The sequence below is a fragment of the Neophocaena asiaeorientalis genome, unplaced genomic scaffold (genome assembly GCF_003031525.2).
Source record: "Neophocaena asiaeorientalis asiaeorientalis breed wild unplaced genomic scaffold, Neophocaena_asiaeorientalis_V1.1 scaffold100, whole genome shotgun sequence".
Lineage (NCBI taxonomy): Eukaryota > Metazoa > Chordata > Mammalia > Artiodactyla > Phocoenidae > Neophocaena > Neophocaena asiaeorientalis.
The window spans coordinates 8,082,557-8,108,519 of record NW_020173955.1 but is presented as its reverse complement, the minus strand read 5'-3'; the positions used below and the strand labels follow the sequence as shown (position 1 = coordinate 8,108,519).

Genomic DNA, 25,963 nt, shown 5'->3' with positions numbered 1-25,963 from the left:
TGAAGAATTTTGAGGTAGGATTAAAGTCATTACTTAGTCCCTTCTTGGTTCTAATCCTTCTGGATCTTATCCCTTATCCACACACATAGTCATTAGTTCCAGATACAGGGACCTGCTTTCTTTTGATAGTTCTTTGTTTTCTACTCATCCCTCTCTGTTAATGGTTCTCTTCACTTTTATTGAGTAGTTCTAGCCTTTATAGAGACTGCAGTTCATGTGAGAATCTGAAAATTTTTTGAACTGATAAGCAAAGTTGTCATCTTTCACTTCTCAACATTGTGGATATGTCTACATTCTAGAAGGTGAAGAGGCATGTAAGTAGTTAATTTCAATAGAATATGGCAAATGCTAAGATATACAGGGATATGCAGGGTATATATGAAGATACACAGAGGTGTGCATTCACAGAGAAAAACAGAGGGACCCTGAAGCATTGAGGGAAGGCCTTTGAATGCCTGAGGACAGTCACCCAGAATAAGTGGGAGTTTTGTAAAGAAGGATGTTCTGGAGAACTGGATGCAGTTTCACTTTGATGAACAATGTGATGGATGCTGGAGAGTGCAGGGAGATGAGTTTGGACAGGCAGGCAGGTAGATGTGTGAATCTGAACGCCAAGAGGAGAGCAGGGATAGAAACAGTGGATTAGGATTTAGCAGTCACGTCAATAGGTGGACATTAAACCAAGGAAGAGAACATATATGTGATAAGACTGGGTCTGTGAGAGGCCAACATTTAAGGAATGGGCAGAAGAGAAGCCATTGGAGGAAGCTGAGAAGAAATAGATAATTAAGTGGCAAACAGATGAATGGCAAGCAGTGTTCAATACAGCAGGGGAGGATGAGGGTGACTGGAACTGAAAAATGCCTCTGAATATAGCAGTACGGATGCTGTTGGTAGCTTTTTTCCAGAGCAATTTCAGTAGGGTAGTGGGAATAGAAGACAGAAGTATAACTAGGAAATAAGAAAATAGAGACTGGATTACAGACTGTGCTTTAAGAACCTTGGCTAGGAAGGGAGAAGAGAGAGAGGAGGCAACATCTAGAGGGAAAACAAGTTAAATATGTAGGAGGTATATTAGAGTTTGATAGAACAAGGTTCCAGAGGAAATGGAGTGAAGAATACAGGTGGTGGGTTGGCCTTGATTGATAGAAGTAAAACCTTCTTTGGAAAATTTAAAGGAGAAGGTTAGAAGTGGAACACATGGACTTAAGTTTGCAAGGGATGGGATGGGAAGTTCAAGTAATTTATGCCTGTTGGTTTCAGTGGTTTCAGAAGAGTAGGAGATGAGGTCACCTACTGAAAATGAAGGGTATAAGAACTTAAAGAATATGGGGACATTTGCGATCAGTGGCTGAAGAGAAGAAATAAAAGAAAGTAATAGGATTGTTGAGGACACATCTGAAGTTGGAGATTTGTAGTATTACCAATCTGTGCTGACAAGCTGGGTGTGAAAATAGATTTGGATTACGTAATTGATCTAGAGTTGTTGGACAGGGAATTGAGGTGTTGGTGACAGAGTAGTTCAAGGGTCCACCAAGAAGTTGATGGAGTGGAAGAAAATGGTGGGTGAGGGGTCAGAGAATTAGCATCACTGTGAGGGTGAAGAGCAGATAGAGTGGGAGTGAGGACATGAAAAAGAGGAAAGAGAATCAGTCACTGAGGGGGTCACCTGAGACTAAGATGATGATGTGGAACTGTTCTGCATGATAACAAAGTCCAGCATGTGGCCATGGGGTGGTGGCAGAGCGACATGAAGCTGAAGGTCATGGGGGATGAGATGGCCAGAGAACTGTAGGCTGAGGTAATGGATGACTATAATAGTGCCCAGATCTGAGTGATCTCACCTACTTCCTACATACTTTGCCTGAGTGATCTCATCCATAGCCATGGCTTCAATTATCACATATCTGCCAGTGACTTAAAAGTCTATATTATGAATTCCAAGTCCACGTATCCAATTCTCTACTCATCTTTACTTGGATGTCTCATGGTGACCAGGACTCAGTATGTCCAAACTGAACTCCTCACCTTCCTCTCTCCACTGGCTCCTTCTTCCTTATCTCAGTAAATGGTACCACCATTTACTGTTGCTCAAGACAGAAACTTGGAGGTTATCCTTGACGCTTCCTTCTCCTCCACCTCCCCATAGCAAATGGGTTACCAAGCCATGTCCTTCTTCCTATATCTTCATAAATCTGTCCACTTCTTTTGGACTCACTGGCTACCACACTAGTCCCCCATCTTTTGAGCTACTGACTGGTCTCTCCATTTCCATTCTTGCTCCACTCCAATCCGGGCTCTACAGTGCAGCCAGGTATCTTTTTTAACATGAGACTCTGATAGCAACTCCTCTACTTGAAACCCTTAGTATGGTCTGTCAGGCATTGTGTGATCTAGGCCCTGCTCATCTCTCCAGGTCCCTCTCAAGTCACTCTGCCTGTAGCACCTGGAGTTCCAGATCAACTTGTCTGCTTTTTATTCCTTCCATTTGCTAGTCTTTTGTTGCTAGTCTTCAGCTTAAATCTACTTCTTCCAGGAATCTCCCAGACCACTGCTGCCTTGGTTAGGGGTTAACTTGTGGTGTACTCATGAACAATCTGCAGTGCTCAGTTGTAACGCTCAGCATACTTGTGAACACTTGTTCGATGTCTCAACTATAAGCCCCACTGTGGCAGGAATTGGCTTGGTTTTATTCACTGCTATGTCTCTAGAACCTAGCATGGTGCTTGCCTCTTATAGGTAACAGTGATACCTTGAAGATGTTGATTGAATTAATGTATTCATTTTAAAATATTTTTTGAGCACCTGCAATGTGCCAGGTACCATTTTTTGAGCACCTGCAATGTGCCAGGTACCATTCATTCTATGTGCTGTGCATACAAGAGTGAACAGACAGGTAATGTCTCTGTTTATTACACTCACACTCTAGTAGGTAGTAGGTGACACAAACAAATAAATACTATGCAAGGTGGTGATAAGGGCTGTGAAGAAAAATAAGTCTCAGTAAGGAAGGATAGATATTGGTCGGTGTGGGTGGAGGATGGTATTCTACCTTTAATTTCATGTATTACTTCTTTCTAATATGTTCCCTTTTCTAGGGAAGATGATTTTCTCAGTATTGTCCCAAAAGGAATATAAATAAAATCCTATATCCCACAGATCCTTTCAAGGATAAGGTCCAGCCTCATGTTTCTCAAGAAACATTCTTTGACTATTGCAGCCCACATTAATTCTTTGATGTCTTGGAGCATGGAGTTAAACACAAATTTGTCCTCTGCTTTTTTCATAGATGTTAACTGTGCCGCAAAGTAATATTTAAAGCTCTTTGAAGTAAGGAACTGTGTATTACATGCACCTAGCATGAAGCTGAGTATATAATAGGTGCTTAATTAAGGCCTGCTGATGGAGTCTTATGATTAAATGCCCTCTGCGCAAGTGGAATTTCAGTGGAAAAATTTTGTAGGATTTGATACAACTAGTTTTTGAATTATGTGATAATAAATAGTCTTGAAATATCTTCCTATTTTAAATGCTTTTTTGGTTTCAAATAGTAGTATTTAATTCTGGGATTATCAAAATTGGCAATGTTTTATATCATTCATAAAAAAGGATTTTACTTGAGAAAAACACTGTATTTATATCTGAAAATATCAAGTCAGTAAGTTCACTGATATGAATCATAAAACTTTAAAAGTGCCATGTTTATTGCAAAAAAAAAACAACATGCAGGTACTTTGCTTAACTCTTTGTTGACTCTGCTAAGAAATTTTATTTTCTTAATTTACGGCTAAGAGTTCAAAATGGAAAATTATTTTTAAAAATGATTTTGAGATGAACCTATTTTACTGCCACGGGTTACAAATAATGTTATTTCTTTGGGTTAAAATTATTAAATTGTTATTATCTGAACTGTGTGAAATTCATTTAGAGTAAACTTCTTACATATATCTAGTATATCTCAAATTTAAACATCAAATGTTAAAGAAGTTTATTTTTAGTTATTAGAAAAAAGAATAGTAATAGATTGTATTTTGGGTTGGGTTTTTCTCTTCAGGAGTTGGTCATGAGAGATTAATCATTTCTAATTTACTGGCAAAGAAACAGAGTCACATAATTCTGGAGCTGGAAAGGAACTTAATATATCAAAGAACAGGATAAACGAGTAAACATTAAAAATCTGTAAACTTTACCACGAGGATGAATTTCCCAATTTACTTTTCATATTCTCAAAATGAAATATTGACCTTAAAATCTGATTAAAAATGAAGAGTGCCCAAAGGAGTTTTGAGAAAATTGGAACTGGATGAATAACATCCTTAGCGTGAAAGACTTACCGTAACCCTGCAAACTGCTTGGTGGGGTGCCATCATTTTCACATGAAGTGGTGAGCCGTATTTGAAATATGTCGGAATTTTAACCTAAAATGAACTTGCTAAGATTTTGCAGGGGGGACTGGAAGGCTGAGGCACTGGAGTCAGGGAGATTTGCTGGGAAGCCCTTGGAGGGTTTAGAGAGGTGCTAAGAGCCAGTTTAGAGGAAGAGAAGCAGAGACACAAGGAAACAAAGATAACCCAGGGGACACTGTGGAGAGAGAAATGGCAGAATTCAGAGAAAGATTTCATATAGGCAATGAAAGAAAGGGAAAACATAAACGTGACCTCACCTCACATTGCCTGCCTGGAAATTTGCAAGAATGGTACAACTATCTGTTGTACACATGGTGCGGGGGGTGGGGAGTTGGGGTCACTTCTCAGATACTTCTGGGTGTTAGTTTTGGTGCAGATGTAAATAATCTTGAGAATGTAACAATAAGGAATTCAGCGTTTTTGAAAAGCTCTCCAGGAATTATTTTTTCTATGTACAATTAAATAGCTATCACTGATTTGTGGTATCTATTTGAGGTGTGTGTGTGTGTAGGCTTGTGTTTTGGTGGTCACACACAACTCTGTTAGAGTGTGCAACTTTTATCTGAGTGACTTTAGAGAAGCTACTTCATCTCCCTGAGTCTTACTTTTCTTTTCTGTAAAATATGGAGATAAATATTAATCTGACCAAGCATTACCAAGAGGATTAAATGAGATAATGCACACTGGAAGGGCTTACACAATGCCTGCACATAAAAAACGCTTTAAATGTTAGCTTTCTTTCTATGTGAATTACTACTAAACAACAACAACAAACTTGGAACTTTCTCAACAGCTAAGGCTGCCCTCAGGATACTTACTCTTAGGTAGAACTCTCTATTTTCATTTCCAGATTTAATCCGAAAAGTATTGATAGTGTTGGGATAAATGGTTGTGGCCTGTATCTGGAAGATGTCAGATGGCACAGACCTATCAGATCGGATGCTCATGTATTTGTGGACTATGGATTGGGGAAGTTCTCGGCACAGCGCATTTGAGACTGGGCAAACACATCGGCTGCAGAGACAAACAAAAGTATTCACCAGTTAGGCTTGGTAAAACCAAAAGATTCTCAGTTTCAAAAGTTCTGATTTTTCTTACTTCTCTGATGTTAGAACGTAAGGATCTTGACAAGGATTTCGTGGGTAACAACGGAAGCCGCCATGATAATTCCAACACATTTCATCTTCCCGACATTCATTTGTGGTCTCACACTCATTTATATCTGTAGAGATGTAGAGTCAAAGAGTTTACTGATATAAGTAAATTGCGTAAGTGGCAGATTCCAGTTTGCCACTGGAAGGAGGTGTATAAGAATCTGGACTGTGTTTAATTTGCTTTTAGACACAAGACTTGGTGGGACCTGGGTTCATTGCATTAATTCATGACAGATGTAGTGGAGCCATTCTCTACAGATTAATATGTGTCATTTCATGGTATTTTATCAAGCACCTATTGTTCATCTGTTGAATTCAAAGCCAAATGCTTTCCATTGACTTTGCTTAAATAAAAATGAAAGACACTATTTCTTGCCCTCTGGGGAATTAAGGAAAGCTGAAAGAAGGAGGAGGCCTCTCACTTTGGCCTTGAAAAGGGTGGTGGTTAGATGGAATTTTCAGATTGCGGTGGGGAGGGCCTTCCAGGCTGAGAAAGCAGCAAACAAAAACTATGGAGATGGAAGTTTATTGTCAGGCTCAGAAGCTTGGGAGAGAGGGAAAGGCTGCTATGTGGTTGCAGTAAGCTGTAGCATGCTGCTGGATAGTTAATGTTCTGGGAGTGGATTACACTGTCCATAGGAATCTGTTCACAGCAAAAGAAGGGAAGCTATGAAGTATCCTACCATGTAGAGCATGGCTATTTAAAGACCATGGGGAAGAAGGGGAATTAAGGAAGGGACTGTCAGTGTCAGCGGTGAGAGGCAACCCAGGAAAAGGCAGTGCAAGGTCAGAGCTAGAGAGGGTCCCTGGAAGGAGGGTTGTGGGAAGGCCAGGATGGACAAAGACTGAATTTAGATTTGGGAATTAGGAGTTCCCAGATGACATCTGAGAGAAGAGTTTACAATGCTAGAGAACCATTACATTTACGACAATGAAAATTATATTAATATCCACATCGCTATGTATGTTTGTCTCCCTTTACATTGGAATAGTGATTAGATTTTATCCAATATAAGCCTTTTTCTGAGTCATTCCTTCCCCACAATCAGATATTTTCATTCATTAATTTACAGGTAGTCATGGCCTAGTTGCTGGGATAGGATCTCTTTCTTCTCTCTGAATTCTTATATCTCATGTTCCTCTTTTGGTTCCTCTTCATTGCTTTTTGCGTTGCATTATTGAAATCTGCATGTTTGTCTTAATCCTTCTATTAGCTTGTAAGCTCCTGGAGGACAAAGGCTATTGTGCACATCTTTCTATCCCTTTATCACCTAGCATGAGTGCACTGGGGGCAACTGGATTTTAAGAAATATTAAATTGAACCAAGTTGCTCTTCACACAAACCATATAGAGATGGCGAGAAATATATTATCTCTATTTGGCATGAAGGGAAAACAAATAAGGGTTAAGTGGCTGACCCAAGTTCATATAGTTAGTGACAGGCATCTCTCCACTGCAAGGTATTGCATCCTCTAAATGAGAATAATTCCATTCCTTGTCTTTGGAGAAAAAATTTTCTTTTAGCTTCCAAACTGGCAAAAGCTATCTGGAACCCAAGAGGAGACTGGAAAAGCTATGCAGTTTCCAAGAGTCAGTTACAAAAAGTATCTTCTTTTGGACTGGCTATGGCCAAAGAAAGAACTTAGATTCCTCAGAAGAAATCACAACTGACTTGTCCTTTCAATATTTTTCACTTTTTTGAAAAATAAAGATGCTGTTTAGCTACAGGGAAAGTGAAGACTTGTTTGTTATATGGAGTTCAACAGCAGCAAAAGGAAACTTTATGTGATAATTTTATTACTTCCAGTAATTTAGAGCCTAGCTTAATCAACTCCTTAATCATTTTGGAAGGTTTTTCAGAGATGATTAATAGTATTAAACTATTTGATGAATGTGTGTCTGTGTATCTGTGTATTCTCTCTCTGTTTCTCTCCTTCCCCACTGTCCCTCTCCCCTCCCCACAACCTGCCACCACACACACACAGAGTTTTAATTTTTCCAAGACTGTGAAATGAGAACAGTTATTTCATCCCCAAAATAAACCTTTTTGGGGAAGGTAAGAATCCAGACTCTTTTGGTTTTACTTTAATCTGTGGACAGAGTTGGGAAGGAATGGTTTCAGTGGGGGAAACCAATTGTTTTGCACCCTAAAAGAATGGTAAGTCTCTTTCACAAAAACTGTTTTGGTTTAACCAAACATTCTTCAAGATATAACACTAATGAATCTCCTATTTGCAATTCTGTTGCATTTTCACCTTTCGTTATAACAGATATAAATAGAGTAGGCTGGTAAGATTCCACTGAATGTTAACTTGTTTCTGTCTTTTGCTGGGTGTCAAATCCATTTATGATCAGAAACACATAGACATTTGTTTCAGGACTCCAGGGAAATTGGTTAAGGAATCCCACTGGCTAACATTTTCCTGCATGTAATATTCATGTTAAAAGTCTCAATTAGGGTTCAGAAAGTAAAACCATTGGAATGCAATGTTTCTCCACAATTAACATTACAGAGTCTCTAGTAACGTGGAAAGGGGTAGAAAGATGTTTATTGTGCAATGAACTACATTCTGATTATGCTCATATTTAGTGGTTGGATTCTAGTTGAATGATCACATGCACACTATAAAATCTCAGGTCATGGATGTTCCTGTGAATTAATATTTCCCTGTAAAATCATGATATAGACTGAGAATCCTGAGTCTCTCCTTTCCTTGATCTTTTCCTTTCTTAATATTTTACTGCTCTTCTTCTAGAGAAGATTTGCTACTAGTCATTTATATTGCTGGGTAAATTTCATAAAAACATCTTGAACTTTATAGTCTTTATAGTTTGTAAATAATTTTTATGTATGTTATTCCATTTCATTCCCTCAACTCCCTTTTCCAAATGAGAAAGTTGAGGCTCAGAGAAGTTTGATAATTTGTTCAAATTGTATAGATAGAATGCCTTACAGCTAGGTCTCAAACAGATTTTGTGTCTTCAAGTTCAGTCATTTTTTTTTCTCACTCTCTCACTGCTTTATGTAAACCTCTGTTTGTACCAATTTTTCCTGGATTATCTAGTTTTAGTTTTACCTGAATAGTCTTTTGCCTGTTAAAGAAATTTTAAGCTACATGCAGGAGGTAGGGAGGAGAGGGTGCACATTTTCAAATCTTTCAAAGAGACTCTGAAATCATACCATGTAGAGAGCCACTTCTTCCACCTACATGTAGCTGTGAAAATCACCTGAACATTTATTTTAAACCTGGACCCAAAGACATTAGCTATTTTTGGATTAATAGGTTTTTTTACTGAAGTATTCAAGTACTTTTTAATACACATGAAGCTGATATTCTCAACACTTAAATTACTATCCAATTTATAATCCTGGTGTTTTAGAGAATTCAGATCAGTTTGAGGTGCACCTAACCACACATTAAGCTTATGCTCTACACTGAAATTCATGGTGAAATATTTTAATAATTGAATCTTTTCTGGTGGATGATTAGAGGATATATATCATAGGGATTATGTAGGCTATATAGAAGGCATACCAATATTTTATCAAAATTATTTATTTTAAGAAAGAAAAATGATTGCTTTAAATTTCAAAGAGAGTTAACACTGAATATCCTCTTTATGAGATGTGCATGTCTCATGATCAACAGGGGAAAAAAAAGAGCTCAAATTGTAAAAAATGAAAGTCTGTGATAGAGAATCCTACAACTTCCTCCCTGCTTTTCCTGGTTAAAACTTAACAGATATGAAAACAATAAACTTACCCTGACATGTTCTACTTCTCACCACTTGGTATCCCTGGGGGCACATACAAGAGAATTTCCCAGGCTCATTGACACATTGATATTGACACAGGTAGCTCGAGGTTCTGCATTCATCAATGTCTGTTGAACCAGACAAGAGCAATAAGACAGAGTTGAAAACTTACATGTCACTATTTTGGTAATTTTTTTTTAACACTTCATACTCTGACACAGAAATACAATACTTTATAAGAAGCTCAAGTGCAAATTCTAACAATATCAGCTCATTTCCCATAGAGCTTCACAGCACAGAGAGTTTTTCTTACCATCAGTTTTGCTCACTTATTGCTGACAGTTTGGCGAATCCTGGAACTAACCATACTAGCTGAGCAGACTGAAAGAATTGGCTTGTGGTTGATGATCTTCATGTTGTGCTTGGCAGACCCACCTAGTGATGCAGATTCATATTTGCCTTCTCAGAAATTGGGTGGCTCTGCTCCCAAGTTCATCTGAGTTTTGAACTCCAAGTTCCATCCCTGTGCTAGCTTCTAGAGGTGATGCCCTGGCAGAATGCTTTGCATTTCTCAATGGTGCTGTCCCAAGAAAAGGTGGGAGCGTTTGTGAGGAAGTCGGGAGCATGAAGTGTCAATGGTATCCCCTTCAGGATGTCTTATGCCTTTTGAATTACACAGTGGCAGGCATGACTAGGGGCCAGGTCTCCTGGTTTCTCTTCTAATGTTCTTGACATGCAATCAGCCATTTTTGAACTTAAACATGCATGCCAGTCACCTGGAGTTCTCATTAGATGCAGAATCTGACTCAGTAGGTCTGGGCTGGGGCCTGAGATTCTACAATTCTCACAGGCTCCCAGGAGGTGCCACTGCTGCTAGCCGTTGCATCACATGTAAGAAACAAGACACTAGAGCACCCTTGCTAATTATCAGACCCAGCCTACATCTAATATTTCAATTATTTTGTTTCTTCTCCTTTCTTTTGAAAACATACTAAAAAGTCAGTGCTATAATTGAACTAAATTAACTGGATTTTAGAACAGAATTTCCATGGATAAAAATTTGCTTTCATAAACAGGTACACACTTGGATTAAAGCAACAGCAATCACAGGAAGTGGACCGTGATTACTAATTATTTGGACAATATTTTACCTTCACAATTGAGCCTGTCACTGCTTAGCTCATATCCTTGATTGCACTGACAGATGAATGAACCAAGAATGTTGTAGCATTGCTGAGCACATTGATTGCTGGCATCACATTCATTTATGTCTGAAAGGCAAGGTTATACACATTTAAATATCTATGTCTTTAAACATAGCCTTGCTCTTTTGTACCTATGTCATCCGATGATAAGTGAGTAATTCCCTAGCTGGATTCTTTGCTCTGCAGAAGCTCGCTGGAGAACATCCATTCAGGTTTCATATTTGTTGGAACAACTTCAAACATCTGTCATATACTTCTTTTAAAAATACCAGAATATTTTTTTTTCTGGGAATGACAGTTAGTTTGGTGTTTGATGAATCTTTCCAAAAGAATTTAATGATTCTAATAAATATACATTCCAGTATCTATTTTCTTGTATTGTTGTTCAGATGCAAAATGCCAAGTCTATAAATAATTGATATAAGACACATACTAATACGGTCTCTCAGCATGCTGTAGTGAAGATTTATCTGTGCTATTTAGTACTTTTTAAATGGGTCCTGTTAAATTCCATTACAATTATAACATAAGCCTTTGAGACCCATACAGAGTTTTGCAATGCTCTAAGGCACTGAAAATATTGTGAAAAGGCATTTTTCCTGCACTAGATTCTTTCCATGTCATGCCAGTCTTAAAATTGTGTGCCGTGACATTGCATTCTGAAAGGGCAGAAGAAGCATGTAAAAATCAGATGCACTTTTAGCGGAAAGTTTATGTATTTGAACTTGCAGTAACCCCTTTGGCACCTTCAGTGTTTATATCACACACTCTTGACTAATTGGTGTGTGTATATCAATTGATCTGTAGTTAAAAATTTTTTTTGATACACTCACAGAAGAGAACTAAAACCAAAGTTAAAATTTTTCCATTCACATCTTGATGTGTTTTAAAAAACCAGATTGGTTACTGTCTTTTCAGCTTTATGCAGGGAAGTTGATGGAAACCAGTTTACTCAAGAACATAGAAAACTGGAAATACTGCAGTGTGGCTTGGGAAGACAGAAATCAGTCAGGATGACTGTTTTCAGAAGTCTTACCTACGCAGGTATAGTTGTTTGCTGCCAATTGAAACCCAGGACTGCACTGGCAATAAAATGATCCTGGCGTGTTCACGCATCTTTGGTGGCAATATGGAGGGATGGTACATTCGTCTATATCTAGGTTATCAAGTATAACACAAAGAGAACCAAATTATTGACTATCCAAATTACTATTATTGAGCTGTTTAATCTCAAGTTCTCAGCAGAGCATTATCTGGAAAACCTATCTAGAGACATCCTTTTAAAAGTAATTATTTTTCTTTTAAAAAAATTAGAGTATCTGTGCTTTAAATACACTTTGGTCTGCCCTCTGCAGTTAAATGAGATGTTAAGAACAAAGACTTCATAAACCTGGTTGGGTTGGTTGAGACTTAAAGAGGGAAAAGTAATTAAAACTATTTCACATATAAGTGAGAATGTCAGGCTGGGAATCTAAAAGCTTATTTATAATGATAGAAGTAGAAAAGAACTATGGAAGAATTGAGTGATGTAGCGTAAAACTAATAAAAGGAGGTACGTGCTGTTGCTCAGCTGGTGACCTTGGCGAAGTCACTTAAATGTTCAGTATCTAGGTTTTTTCTTCTGTAAAATGTGGATAGTAATGCTGCGTGTGTATCTTATGAAGTTTCTGTGAGAATCACGTGAAAGAATGCTGTGGAAGGAATGGGACACTAAACAAGTTACTTCTTGAGAGTGCCCTTCTGACACATTGATGATGTGTTCCAGCCTGTGTCCTTCTCGTATAAATATTTCCAACTATAAAATGCTCAATTGAGAACTTGCAAAGTAGGATTAATATTTTAGAAGCATAATAGAATTCCATTAATTGATGATTCTACACTTTGTGACAACTCCAATATGGCATGTGTAATTAAAAATAACAATTATGCAAAATCACTGTAATACTATGGAGTGACTATCTCATGGAAAAAATGAAACAAAACAAAACTTTATGCTGAACCCTTCCAGTACTTTAATAACTAAAAGTGTGGAAGGCAGTGTGCTCAAGTGGCTGCAAGGTAATCTGAGTTTGAATCTTCATTCTGGCATTTACTAGCTTGGTCTTAACCTCTCACAGCTTCCATTTCCTCTTCTGTGAGTAATAATCAGCAATGTGGCAGGATTGTTGGGAGGCTTACATGAGATGGTTTAGGTGAACTTCCTTGCACAAAACAGGCAAAAAAAAAAAAAGGGAGCTATTATGAATAAGCTGCAAAATATATTTGATTTAACTTGAATATTGAAATAAACAGTAATGATGTTCACATGGCTTCCCTCCTAATTTATTTAGGTGTCTGATCAAATTGTCACCTCAGGGAGGCCATCTCTGTCCATCCATATAAAATAACTTCTTCCCCATCTACCCCCTTAACCTGCTTTATATTTCTTTGTAGCCAGTGACACTCCTTGACATTGTATTATGTGTTTATTTGCTTCTTGTCTGTGTCCCTCCCTATAATGCAAGGCAGATTTCCTCCTCTTGAGGTAGAGGTAAAGTATTTTTTGTCTGTTCACTGTTGTGTGCTTAATACCTGGAACAGGGTCTGGCATAGTAGGTGCTCAATAAACATTAGCTGAATGAATGGAAAGTTCATACTAATTAAAAGTAATTTTAGCACGGTTCTTCCTAGTACCTAGTGTTACAGCCAGGTGCCAATATCAACAGCTAAATTATGTAAGTGGTACTTTCTAATAGTTCCGTGGGCTGCGATTCTGTAAAATCTGTTTGTTTACTATGATGGCCCAATACCTAGAACTTGGCACACAGTCAGCCCTCACTAAATGTTTGATGAATAAATAATGCATGTCTTCTCTGCCAGTAAACATTCATTGAACCATTGTTATTTGCTTTCATTGTGTTTTGTAATGTAGGTTTATAACGATGATAATCATATATATATATTCTACCCCTGTCTTGTATGGAAAACAGGCATGAAAACAGATTAATGCATGGAATTATAAGATCAAAATAGAAAAGTGTACAAGGGAGAGAGGGAGCACCATTCTACTCAAAGTGTGTCCTGCTGACCACTACAAGTCCACGGACCATTTTGACCAGTCTGCAATGAATAAGTACAGAAATTGGGAGCAAGTGTTTAGGAATAACAATTTGGTGTTACTGCAACATTCTTACTGTACTCTACATAAGTATTGATCTATAACAGGTTGGAAATTTACAAAGGATACATCAGAGTTTGGGAATTACTGGCAGAGAGGGGGGAGTGACTAATTATATTTGGGTATATCATGGAAGACCTCCCAGAGGAAGTTACCTTGAGCTAGAATTTGAGAGTTGAACAGGAGTTTGTTAGGACTACATGTCTCTGGTAGAGGCACTGAAGTGTGACACTGTGTGATGTATTGGGGAACTGTAACTAGTGGGACAAAGCTGGAGTGTTGTAATTATTTTGGCAGGAGAGGAGTGTTGATACAATAGAGCTGGGCAAGGACTGGATAGAGGAAGACCTTATATGCTCGGTTGAGGAATGTAGTGTTGGTTCTATGGGTGAGGGGAACAGTGAGGAAGCCACATGATTAGATCTGAATTTTTTTTTTTTTTTAATTCTTGGCGGCACCACGTGGCGTGTGGGATCTTATTTCCCCTACCAGGGATGACCAGGGATCGAACCTGCACCCCCTGCAGTGGAAGCATGGAGTCTTAACCACTGGACCACCAGGGAAGTCCTAGATCTGAATTTAAGGACATCTCCTGCCATACCATAAAGGGCTCTAATCATAAGTTCCATTCACTTTGATTCTTCCCATAGTAGGCTGGGTTTTTTCTTTTTCTATACTTTTTATACCCTCAATTGTTTATTTTCCTGACGAATACAGTGGGCAAAATTTTGGTGCCTGTGGAGTTTTCCACACAATTTTCTTTTAAGTCACAGCTTCAGTCAGTGCAAGCCCTGGTCCTTCCTCAGAGGCTGTGCGCTGGCCCCAGCACCTATGCACAACCCCACGGCAGGAGAACAGGGCCAGGGCCCATGAGGAGCTCAGTGTTGACATCCTGACACCAAGAGCTCACATTCTCAGGTGAAAACTGGTGCTGGGTTGCCTGTCCCCACATCATTATCCTCTGTTCCTAAGAGAAGATAAGGACTCTTCACTGATCTTCTGGTAAGAGGTGGTATGTAAATCAGTGGACAGAGGGAGTCAATTACAGAGTTTCATCCTAGTGCTGGGCCTCAAGATTGAGCCCTTTAGTTTACTTGAACACTTTAGTTTACTTCTCATTTGCCAGTTGGCCTCCCCATATCGTGTTCTTCCTGTCATTCAGAAAGCATGCATTGAGCACCTACTTCAGGGACTGGGGAGACAACAATGACACAAACCAGGCCTGGCCCCTGTCCTCAGAGAGCTCAAGTAGAGCTCTCAAGGAGGGCACATGTGTTGCATCCCTAGCACTGCACTCACTTGCCACGTAAAGAATGTTTAGTACAAGTCTGTTAACTCATTACATAATGATGGCACACAGCTATTCAACCCAGAACCAGGAGCCATTCTAAGCACTCCTGCACATGAGCTCCTGAGATAGGGACTGGTATTATCTCCATAGTACAAAGGAAAAGAGTGAGGCACAGAGTATTTAAGTAACTTGCCCAAGGTCTCAAAGTGAGTTAGGGGTAGAGCTGGGATTTGAACCTCACCATTTGCCCTATAAGCTATGCTATGCTACAACCGGTGAATGAAGCCCATAGCACCAGTGTTTTAGTGCTAGGGTACCAAATAACTAATTTAAAATGATATTCCCGGTTGCTTTTGTGGTCTCATTCACACCCCAAATTTCTGCTTTTGCTTAGTCTAACATGTAACCAAAACTTTGATACCCAGAATATGCTCGACCTTTAAGGCTAGTTTTTTTCTTGTTAACATGGAAAATGGATTGGTAGTCAATGAAAAAATAAGCACTATCATTCTCCAAATAACGATGAGTGCTTTGTTTTAAAGGACTGAGGTTTAAACAGTTCAGATGCTCCAAACAGGACTTGGCTTAGTGCACTGTTGTACTTACCTACACACTGCTCTCCTCGCTTCTGATACCCAGGAGGGCACTGACAGGTGAAGGAACCTCGTAAATTGATGCACACTTGGTCGGCTCTACAGTTGTGCGTCCCTGCAGTGCACTCATCTATGTCTGTTAGAGACACACAGCACAAAAATAGTTTGAGTCGGTTGTGAAGATGTTGATAGTTCCTCCATTTTGCCATCATACTTTTCTTAAAGAAACCAGGTTTTTACTCTGTAATACTGTTAGATTGGAAATGCTTAAAATGATACATTATTTCAACTGTTCAAAAAGTAATTTCATAGATGTCCGTGTGTACCACTTAGATTTAACAAATGCTAACATTCTGCCATGCGTGCCTCAGCTCACTTTGTTTTGTTAAGAAATGAAACACTGGAGATGTACCTAAAGCCTTACTCCACCCTCATCCCTTTACCCACCCACCTACTACCATCCTGGTAGGTGTGAATCCTTCCCTGAGATTTTTGTATACTTTTATTATACAGTTATGCACCCATTAGAGCATACAGTATTGTTTTAAAATGTAAATAAATTGTATGATACTTGCTTTTCCACCCAATATATGACATTTGAAATAATCTCTAGTAACTAATCTCTAAAAATCTGCCCAATAACTAGGTAAAAATCAAACTTTAATATTATGCATTCCCTGTTGCTGTTGTTGTTATTGTTGTTTTTGGTAAACTTTAGCACAACATAAATGTATAAACTTTTCATTGCAAATTTCAAAATAAAAAGGATTCAATTTAATCACATTCCTCTAGGAGAGATAGGCTGGTGTAGTTTAAAATACATATTTTCCCAAAGCATTTCACTTCTTGGAATAGTTTACTAAATGTACCTTAAGGAGTAGGTAGATTATAGTTCCAGAAAAGTAAAAAATATTCAGTCATAATATGAACTTGTTATAACAAATTTCTTGGCAATCAAAATATGATGGGCACTTGTGTGTGTCTCTCATATTACAGTAATTTATAAGTGAAATATAATTTTGCCTTATCCATATCACCTTTTCATTCATTCAACTCTCTCATATTATGAGTTTAAATAGCACAGATGAAAGGATTATAAAATTTTGGCATTCTTCAACAACTGAAGACTCTAAGCTTCATTAAAAAATATCTAAAATTTGTAATTCCTAGATGACAAATTTTGCATAAAAACTGAGAAAGGTTTAGGGGTGTTTAGATCATCACTGTGGCAGACCCATGGTGGTGCTTTGGAAGAAATAGTGGGGCAAAAATCAGTACCAAAAATGAATCATCAGTAATTAGAATTTATTCCTTAAATCCTGCCTTCCCTTTAAGAAGCTCAGAGAGTAGCCCCTGGTGTGTTGCCTTTCATCTTCCTTTATTTTCAAACATAACTGCTGCACTGTGCACATAAATGCACATTATTACACCCAGTAATATTACACCCAGTGTAATAATGTAGGAAGCTCAGGTTATAAGAGAGTTGTCCTCAGATATCGGCTTTAGTTAGCTGGGTGTGGAAATGATAAGAGAGATTCTCTCCAAAAGAAGGAGGGAGGGGAGATAAAGAATACTCGAGGGATGTATGGCTGTTTATTGGATAATAACCTATAAAAGCATCTACTTACATAATTCTTATTATCTGGTTTTAAAGTTTTGGTGAATTTTTTCTTATTGTTTTTTATTTTTGTTTTGAAATTTTTTATTATTATTACTATTATTTTCAAAGCGGTGATTACAACTCTGTCCTTTTCAGGTACTATGCAGAGGTACAGCAATCTTGCTTTGAAATTATCTGCCCTTTTTGTGTCTTTTATTATTTTCTCGTATGCACTTGATGAAAACATGTCTACTGGGGTTTCTTCAGAGCTTTATGACCCGCTAATGCAGAAGTGACAGCAGAGTTCATATTGTTTTATGTCAAGAACATCTGCCAGCATTTGCAGTGATAATAGCACTGAGAGATACGGCAATGTGAGATTCAGATGTGGCAAGTTTCCTCGGTACATGCTGGCAGAAGATCAAGGGCTCAGGCTGGCTGCTACATTTTCTAAAGGAGGCTTCACCAGTGACTGTGGCTTTTCTTTCTGAGACATCCCTCTGCAAACTGCCTCCACCCCATCGCATTCCTGATGTGATTTCCTTCCTATTATTTTTTGTCATTTAGTTCTCTCTTTGATTAATAGGCTAACATTTCCAGTGGAATTAATATATCATTAAATAGATTTCAAACATAAAAGCCATGCTCCCTGGACCTATTCCTTTTTAAGAACCAGGTCTGTTTACCTTCTAAGGAGGATTATTTAATAAAACTATTAGGTGAGTTAAAGTAATTTAATAAAAAAAACAAAATAAAATACCACTGTCTCTACTGCCACTATATTCTTTTCCTTTCTCTATCAATAACAAACAAAACTGCAACAGGACTCACCTCACCTAGGATTGACTGGTGGTATTTTATTTTATTTATTTATTTTACAGAATAAGCTTTTTTTACAAAAAAATTATTTATTGTCTGCATTGGGTCTTAGTTGCGGCACACAGGATCTTTTGTTGTGGTGCTCGGACTTCTCTCTAGTTGCGGTTGTATGGGTTTTCTCTTCTCTAGCTGTGGCATGCAGGCTCCAGGGTGCATGGGCTCTGCAGTTTGCGGCACGCAGCCTCTCTAGTTGAGGTGCATGAGCTCAACAGTTGTGGCACGCGGGCTTAGTTGCCCTGCAGCATGTGAGATCTTAGCTCCCTGACCAGGGATCGAACCCGTGTCCCCTGCATTGGAAGGTGGATTCTTTACCACTGGAACACCAGGGATGTCCCTGACTGGTAGTATTTTAAATACACTTTCTACTTACTTGGATTCACTTTTAGTTTTAATTCTTTCAGATGGGAAACCTCCCTGAAATTCAATAAAACACAGTTGCATGAAATCCCCTTAAAGAAATTATTCCAAAGGAGTTGAATGGATGCTTCATCTTATACCTTGAGTTGGATCTGCTAGTAAAGGAACAGACTGCATTTTCATTTATGGCTTTTCCAATTTGAGTTTAGAATATTTATCCTCTTTGCTCTTAGCAGGTTATCTAATGCTGAAGGTTGTGTAGATAGACTGGATTTCTTTGAACTATCTTCAATTATACCATCAATTTATTGGTTTATTTAAATAACACGGTTTTATTAATTTGAAAGTTGTAATTTGAGATCCTGTTTATTCACACATCTATACAAAATCATGTAAGAACTGTTTTACATTGTTAAACTCTTTTATGCTTATCTTTTCTACTTGTATGCATTTCTATGTCTTAAATATCATGTGATAAGAAAATCACTAAAATATACTACTATGTTAGAAACTCAAAGCAGAATATCCATCTCTGTGCAGATGCACCAGAAGACCTGGCTCTCCCAGGTATGTTTATGAAAGTCCTCCGTGGTGGGAATACCTGTATTAGCAAAAGCAATTCTTTATTCATAATGGAAACTACTCACATCAGCTATGGTTTTCCTGATAATCTAGGAAACAGTACTTTGGGGAGAGGAGTTTTTGTTTTGTTTTTAAACTATCTGTAAGTTGTCCTTGACAGTTAAGCTCACTAGGTTCTTTAACACATTCTTTAACATGTTCAGTTCTTAACACGTTCAGTTAACACATTCCCTGGGCCCTGAACCCAAGCTCTTTGAGGACAGGGACTATGTATTACTTTTTTCTGTATTCCTAGCACCTTGCAGAGTACAAGAAACAGGGTGGGTTTTCAAAACATATTTGTTCAATAAATGGATGAATGAACCAAGATTGTTTGCTAAGAACTGATGGCTAGAGTTTAAAGAAAGTAGGATCAGTGTTTTATCTCATGGAACTAAACATTTACAAGGCTGAGTAACAGGCAAGACGTAAGAAACACAGCAAGATGTCAGTAAATGGAAATGGCTGTAAAGCAATGGAGTGGAGAAGTGCAAAGCTAGGAAAACAGCAGCATCAGAGGTGGAAGGCTGGCCTGAGGAGGTGAATTTTGAGCTGCATTTTGAAGCAGGTAAGGTACATGGATTGGCAGAAATAGGAGGCTATTTCTAGGCAGAAGGGAGATCACATTAGAAAATGCTGATAAGACAAAAGCAGTTTGCATGAGAAGAATGGCAGATAGCTGGAATCAGCACGGCTGGAGGTACTGTGTATGAGGAGTCTGGTGCAGTGTCTGGTTGAAGGTGCTCATAAAATGGTAGCTCAAGTCACGAGCAAAATTCAAGGCCTTATAGGTGTGATTAGAGTTTGGATTGCACACCACAGGAAGCAGCTCTGAACTATGTAGACATAGCCTAATGGAAACATTACCAAAGTACAAAATAATAGAATGTGCTTCCTAAAATATCACAACACGTAAATCAACTCACATTTCATCATTCTAATGCATTAAGAATAGCTAATGGCAATATTTGGTGATTTCCTCATTTTTCAAAAATGTGCCCACACTCTCCCTTCTAGTGATTTATACTATTGTAGGTCCCTCTCTTGCTGACTTTGGCATCCTCATTGCGTTAAATAATCCAGCTGATCTTCGCTCAGCTCTCACTGCTAGCCCCTTTATCACAATGATCCCCAGTCTATGGAACTGCACGTTTGGTTTTCTCTCAAAGTTAATGGAGGCAACTGTGTCCACATCTCTGTCGTGTCCATTAAGTCCCTGCTTAGGCTCACATTCTCTATGTGTTTGGCTCCTGCCCTTCAGTCTGACTCATATTTCCCAAACCCCTGACTCATGCTGCTTTCTCTCTCTTATGCAACATTTTAATCTCTGCTATGTTCTTTCCATAATTTGATAACTTACCACGACATGGAGTCACTTCACTGTGTTTTCCTGGGCAAAGACTTTATGTACCTTAAATGCTTTAGATTACCACTTAAACTTTTCTAATTTGTGCTGCTTTACATTTAGGGAATAATTCAGAACTACTTTGGAATAAGCCACCATTGACCAGATGGTGTGTTTGATGATAATGCACTGAAATATGAATATTATTCCTGAAATAGGAATAATAAAAATAATTATTTTTATTCTGTCACTGTCTCTGTGATCTAGGGCCATGGCATCAATTCTTTTTCTCTCTGTTTCTCCATCTGTAAAATAGACTGTCTTCCTTAATGATAATGCACAGATTTCAAAAAGTTCAGAATTTTCAAAATAAATCTTTTTGTTTCCAGACCGTAAAATCTTAGAGTAAAATAACCATATATTGACTAGTTCTGAGTTGGACACTGTGCATGCTTTGTAAATATTATTTAATGGTAAAGAAAAGGTAGTGGTTAAGTTCAAGTTGCTGCTATTTCTTGATCTGTGTGGGTCTAAAATGTTATTTTATCTCTTCCCCAACCATACTAATTTAATCTCATAAATGGAGTAAAATAGGAAAAAAAAGGTAAAGATTCATGTTTGCTATAAGGATGAGCTACTTTACTCCTGGCTGCTTTCTTTCTTTTTTTTTTTTCTTCCTCTCTCTCTTCCTTCCTTCCTTCCTGCCTGCCTGCCTTCCTTCTTTCCCTCTCTCTCTTCCTTTCTTCCTTTCTCTAGTGACAGGACAATAAATTAGTTCCCAGCAAAGTACTCTTTCTACTTCATCTATGAAGCTTTTTGAATAAAAGGGACACATTGGGTGAGGATTTTACAGTTATTTTGGATATTAATCCTATTTTTCAGTATAATCCTGGAAGGTAGCAACTATTTCAACAAGTGCTGAGGCATTGCTATTTTATCGCTGCCTCATCCATTAATGGCTATTAATAATGATAACCTGAGTAGTCAAGACATTAAATTATGTTGATTGAAATTTGATTAAGGAGAAGGTGTGTAATATTTTATATAATTTCACATACAAATTTGTTAAAATTCTAAAATTAACTGGCATAAAAATAGGCAAATATTTAACAGTATTTAAACATCTATTATTTGATTAGGAAATTAGATCTACAGGCCTCTGATTTAATCCTAGTAACAGCCCTGTGGAATAATGGTTTCATTATCCACAATTTTTGGATGAGGCAGGAGTTGCCACTGAAATGTAGGTTGATGAGTGACCTGCCCAAGGTCACACAGAGCGGAGATTCAAACTTAAGATTTCTATTTTGCTTCTGCAATTTAGGTTTCCAGAAAGGCTTATTTCTTAAGAGTTTGGGATAGCAGAAGTTTTATTGTAGTCATATATGTTTATAAATTTCTTATATATATTATATAAATACATAATTTTTCTTAGATTTAAAGAGAAGGTTGTTAATCTTTAGGGCGTTGGTTCCTCCCTTGCATCTTTCTTCTACATTAGAATAACTTTCATAGCTCTCCAAATCTTTTGTTTCCCTCCAATCCTTAGCCAATTATCAACAATTTTTGTCAAAATTTTCTATTTCCCTTGCTGCTTCTTTCATAGTACTGGAATCAGATTTGTCTGGGCAAAATGCCCAGTTCTAGTTAGCTTTTCACCCTTCTGAAATTATCAGCTAGAATTCACCCAAGCTAAGCAGTTCTAGAGGAGAAAATAAATACTGATATTAAGTAAAAAAAGAGGACTGACTTCGTTGATGGCCAGCAGTAGATTTATAGTTCTAAATTCTTATCTGTTCTGGCCAAACAGATTGTTAATAGTTTGGTGTGCTTTAAATGATAAACAAAAATATCACCCAAATCAACAAATATCAGCCTCCCTGATAGTTAATTTCTTTGTTTTAGAGAGTGGTGAATCAAGTGTTCTGGAAGTCCTTGACATTGCACTGTGTTCTAACAGAACCTTGAAATACGCTGTTCCCATATGGAAAAATCGTGCTACATGTACTTGCAGTTGCTTCACCAGCAGTGACGATGGATTTGCACTGCACGTCGACCCTCTCTCACCTAGTCTCTTCTGTGGCTAGTGGTGTTCGTTTGCAAGATGATTGGATGAGGTTAGACATACAGTTCATGTCTAACCTCGTGAATTCATATTAAATATTCATGAATGTGGGGGAGAAAACCAACTGGTGAACATGAACGATCGACTCGTGACTCCTCTGTACTACACACAAACCAAATGGACCAATCATAGGCTAAAACAGAGAAAAGCAAGGACACAAAGACCTTAATCCTCATTCTTCCCCTCTTTTTGCACACTGGCAAAGTGAAGCTTATTGCTTTCAGAATCTTAAGGGAAAGACATTTTCTACTGATAAATGATTGTTAATTGTCAGGAGTGTTCTCTGGCATCTCTGAGAATATGTCATACCCAGGTAAACTCCCTTCTTTCTTCTTAAACTTAATTATCCATTAAAAAATGTTTGGGAAAGGATGACCCTGGTATTTGGAATGATATTACAATCAATCATCAATCTACAACCCTGTGGAGGTAAAACTGTGTTTTGAAATAAGCAGCACCATTAGTCTTTGCTCTAGGATGGCTGAGTACCAGGAATTAAAGACTGTATGCAAGTTCAAGCCCATCCCATACAAGCTGGCAATCTACTTCAAACTGGATGGCCTTCAGACGAATTATGATCCCATCTTATTAGGGGATGCCTCTGCATTGATATTTCAATTGTGTTTTCCTGGTGCTCCACTGCTTCACCTTGCCCCTCCCACCTCCCTCCTATCCCCAGCTCCAGATCAAACCCCTGGAGACTGATGAACTGGATGGAGACTGAGAACATTCAACTGAGTCCTCCATGCCCTCCGTGAGCACTGTGGCTTGATTCCTGGTCCCCCTCCTTGAGGCCTTACAGTCAGATCAGTCAGTCTCTCTAGCCCAAAGCACACACATTCCTGGCTTACTCCATCAGGCCAGTCATCACTTGAGGTCACATAAGCCCCTGGCTGTGACAATGCCAATTATAACAAGCATGGCTTGGTGACCTCCTAATTGTATGAGACCGATTAACATTATACTTGTTGTTCATTCAACAATAAACAGCTTTTGTGAGCATTAAATTGAGGCATACTACTAAATTTGCTGAGTATAACTTGGCAATACTTCTCCAAATCATTAACTGCCTAAGACTGAAAATAAAGTGTATCTTTGTGCCTCTTGCCTTCAGAGAATGTTACATTCTTGTGTGTATTTTCCTGCCCATTTCATTACATCGTACTTATGAGGTTTCTGTGCAATGATTCCCCATATGCTTCAGGGCCCTTATATTTTTCTGAATTCCAAATTGATAGTAGTATGAAGGGAGTGAGGGGTGTGACTCATCAAATTTGTACTAAATTCCTTTTTCTTGTCTCTTTCTGATTCGAAATTCCAGCAAAATGAAAAGCAATGAAAGGATAAATATGTGGGTAAATCTTAATGAACACCAACTATATAAAACAAAAATAGTAAGGTGTTTTGTGATTTATAAAAAATTAGAATTAAAATACATGGGAATAAAGCACATGGGTTGGCAGGAAGGTAAATGGAGTTTAAGTTTTTTAAGGTCCTTCTATAGTCTGGGAAGAGGTAAAACTACCAATTTATTTTGGACTTTGATAAGTCAAGGGTACATGTTAAAGTATTCCCTAGGGAAACACTAAAAGAACAGCAAAGAGTATAAAACTGCAAATCAAATACAGGGGAGAATGGAATAATACAAAACAGTACATCATTTTAGACAGAAAGCAAGAAAGGAAAGGAAAAGAAACTAAAATGTGCAGAATGAAAAAAAAAAAGGCAAAGAGTAAAATGGTAGTTTAAACCTAAACATATCAATAGTTACATTAAAGGTAAGTGAATTAAATGCTCTTATAAAAACTAAAAATTCTCAGGTTGATTACAAAATCAAAACCCAAATACATTGCTTCAAGAGAAATGATTTAAGTATAAGGACACAGGTAGATTAAAGAAAAAACATGGAAAATATGCTATGCAAACACTAACCAAAAGAAAGTTGGCTTTGCAATATCAAAGTTGACTTTAAGGGAAAAAAGATTACAGAATAAAATGTAGTACTGTGTAATGATAAAAGTTTAGTTCACCAGGAAAATGTAGAAATTCTAAATTTAACTTCATTTAATCACATAGCCTCAATATAGATAGAGCAAAAATGGGTAAAACTAAAGGGAAAAATGAATAAACACAGTAAGAGATTTTAACATATCTCTCCCAGTAACTAAAAGAATAAACCTACATTTTCAGAAATGAATAGAAAATATGAATAACATGATTAAAAACTTTGAACTTACATACACAGAACACTGTACAGAACACATAACCTTTTCAAGTATTGAGGAAATATTAAAATAAAATGACTATATTCTGGTCTTAAGACAAGTCTAAATAAACTTCAAAAATTGCAATATACAGATTTTGTTCCCTAACTACAATGCAAATAAGATAGAAACAGCAACAACGACAAAACTAAAAAATCCCTCTCTTTTGGAAAAGAAGAAATACACTTCAAAAGAACTCATGATTTAAAGAAGATAACAAAATTGAAATTTAGGACTATTTCAAACTGAATGAAAATGAAAATGTTACGTATCAAAACCTGTGGGAAAAAGGCCAACCCTTAAGAAGGCCTATAGTCCCTCCTCCCCTTACATCATCCTATCTTTCCCCCCACCCCGCTGACTGTACTCAACTTACAAGATGAGATTTGTATCTGAGCTAGTCTGTTGTGAGAGTGGACTTGAGGATTTTGAAAGGCTGTTTAGAGAAGGAGGAAAAGATCTTGACCATGTCTTTCCAAAGAGCAGAACTAGAATAAGCAGGTAAAAAGAAAGGCAGATTTTAGTTCAGTGAAAGAAAAAAATGTTGTGGTCATTGGACATTTTAATATATTAGGAGATAATGAGGTTCCTATCACTGGAAATATGCAAATGGTGCAATGTGAATCCCAGTAGTGTGTGTGGGGGGGGGATTTGACCAGTTACCTGTGTTTAAAGATGGTGCTAAAGCACGGCATGTAAATATGGCAGAATGTTAACAGTTTCTGAATCTGTGTCATACCTTCAACTTCAAGTTTGAAAACTTGATTTAAAAACATTGAAAAATAGATGCTGCATCCACCCCAATATAGAAAGTTGTGAAGATTCAACAAGATTGAATATCTATACTTTCTCTCTTTGACATATGGTGTACATACATATATCTTTGTTTATATACAATATGTATTGTGATGCTTACTTTTATACTTTTATAATATTTCCTCTAACATATGAAAAACTCACTCTATGATAAAGCATAGCAAGGAAAGATCTCATCCTAAGTGGTTATTTATTCTCTCTCTCTTCCTTGAGCAAGGAGGTAGTTAAGAAATCCTAGACTTATTATTCCTTGTAAGTATTAAGAATTTTTCAGGAAGGGGGACTCTGCAGCCTTCATCATATTAAGGCATAAGATTATTTGGTGTTCAAAATGTTAAATGCAAGCAACTATCAGCTTGTGCCCAAGTGTTTCATATGCCATTAAACCAAGTGA

The 25,963-nt window shown here is 37.7% G+C and overlaps 1 protein-coding gene and 1 long non-coding RNA gene across 5 annotated transcripts in view; one reads left to right on the top strand and one right to left on the bottom strand.

Annotated features, from left to right (window-relative positions):
* Positions 1–25,963, bottom strand: part of EFEMP1 (EGF-like fibulin extracellular matrix protein 1) — a 66,941-nt gene that overhangs the window by 1,090 nt on the left and 39,888 nt on the right. For all 4 annotated transcript variants that reach the window (XM_024752988.1, XM_024752985.1, XM_024752986.1 and 1 more), the window contains 6 exons: positions 15,576–15,698; positions 11,558–11,677; positions 10,468–10,587; positions 9,325–9,444; positions 5,505–5,628; positions 5,225–5,420 (listed from right to left, as the gene is read on the bottom strand). In XM_024752988.1, the coding sequence (XP_024608756.1) occupies positions 5,225–5,420; positions 5,505–5,628; positions 9,325–9,444; positions 10,468–10,587; positions 11,558–11,677; positions 15,576–15,698 (803 nt within the window). The remainder of the gene's footprint in view (positions 1–5,224; positions 5,421–5,504; positions 5,629–9,324; positions 9,445–10,467; positions 10,588–11,557; positions 11,678–15,575; positions 15,699–25,963) is intronic.
* LOC112404858 (uncharacterized) overlaps positions 1–25,963 on the top strand; it is a 189,668-nt gene that overhangs the window by 156,034 nt on the left and 7,671 nt on the right. The window lies entirely within an intron of this gene.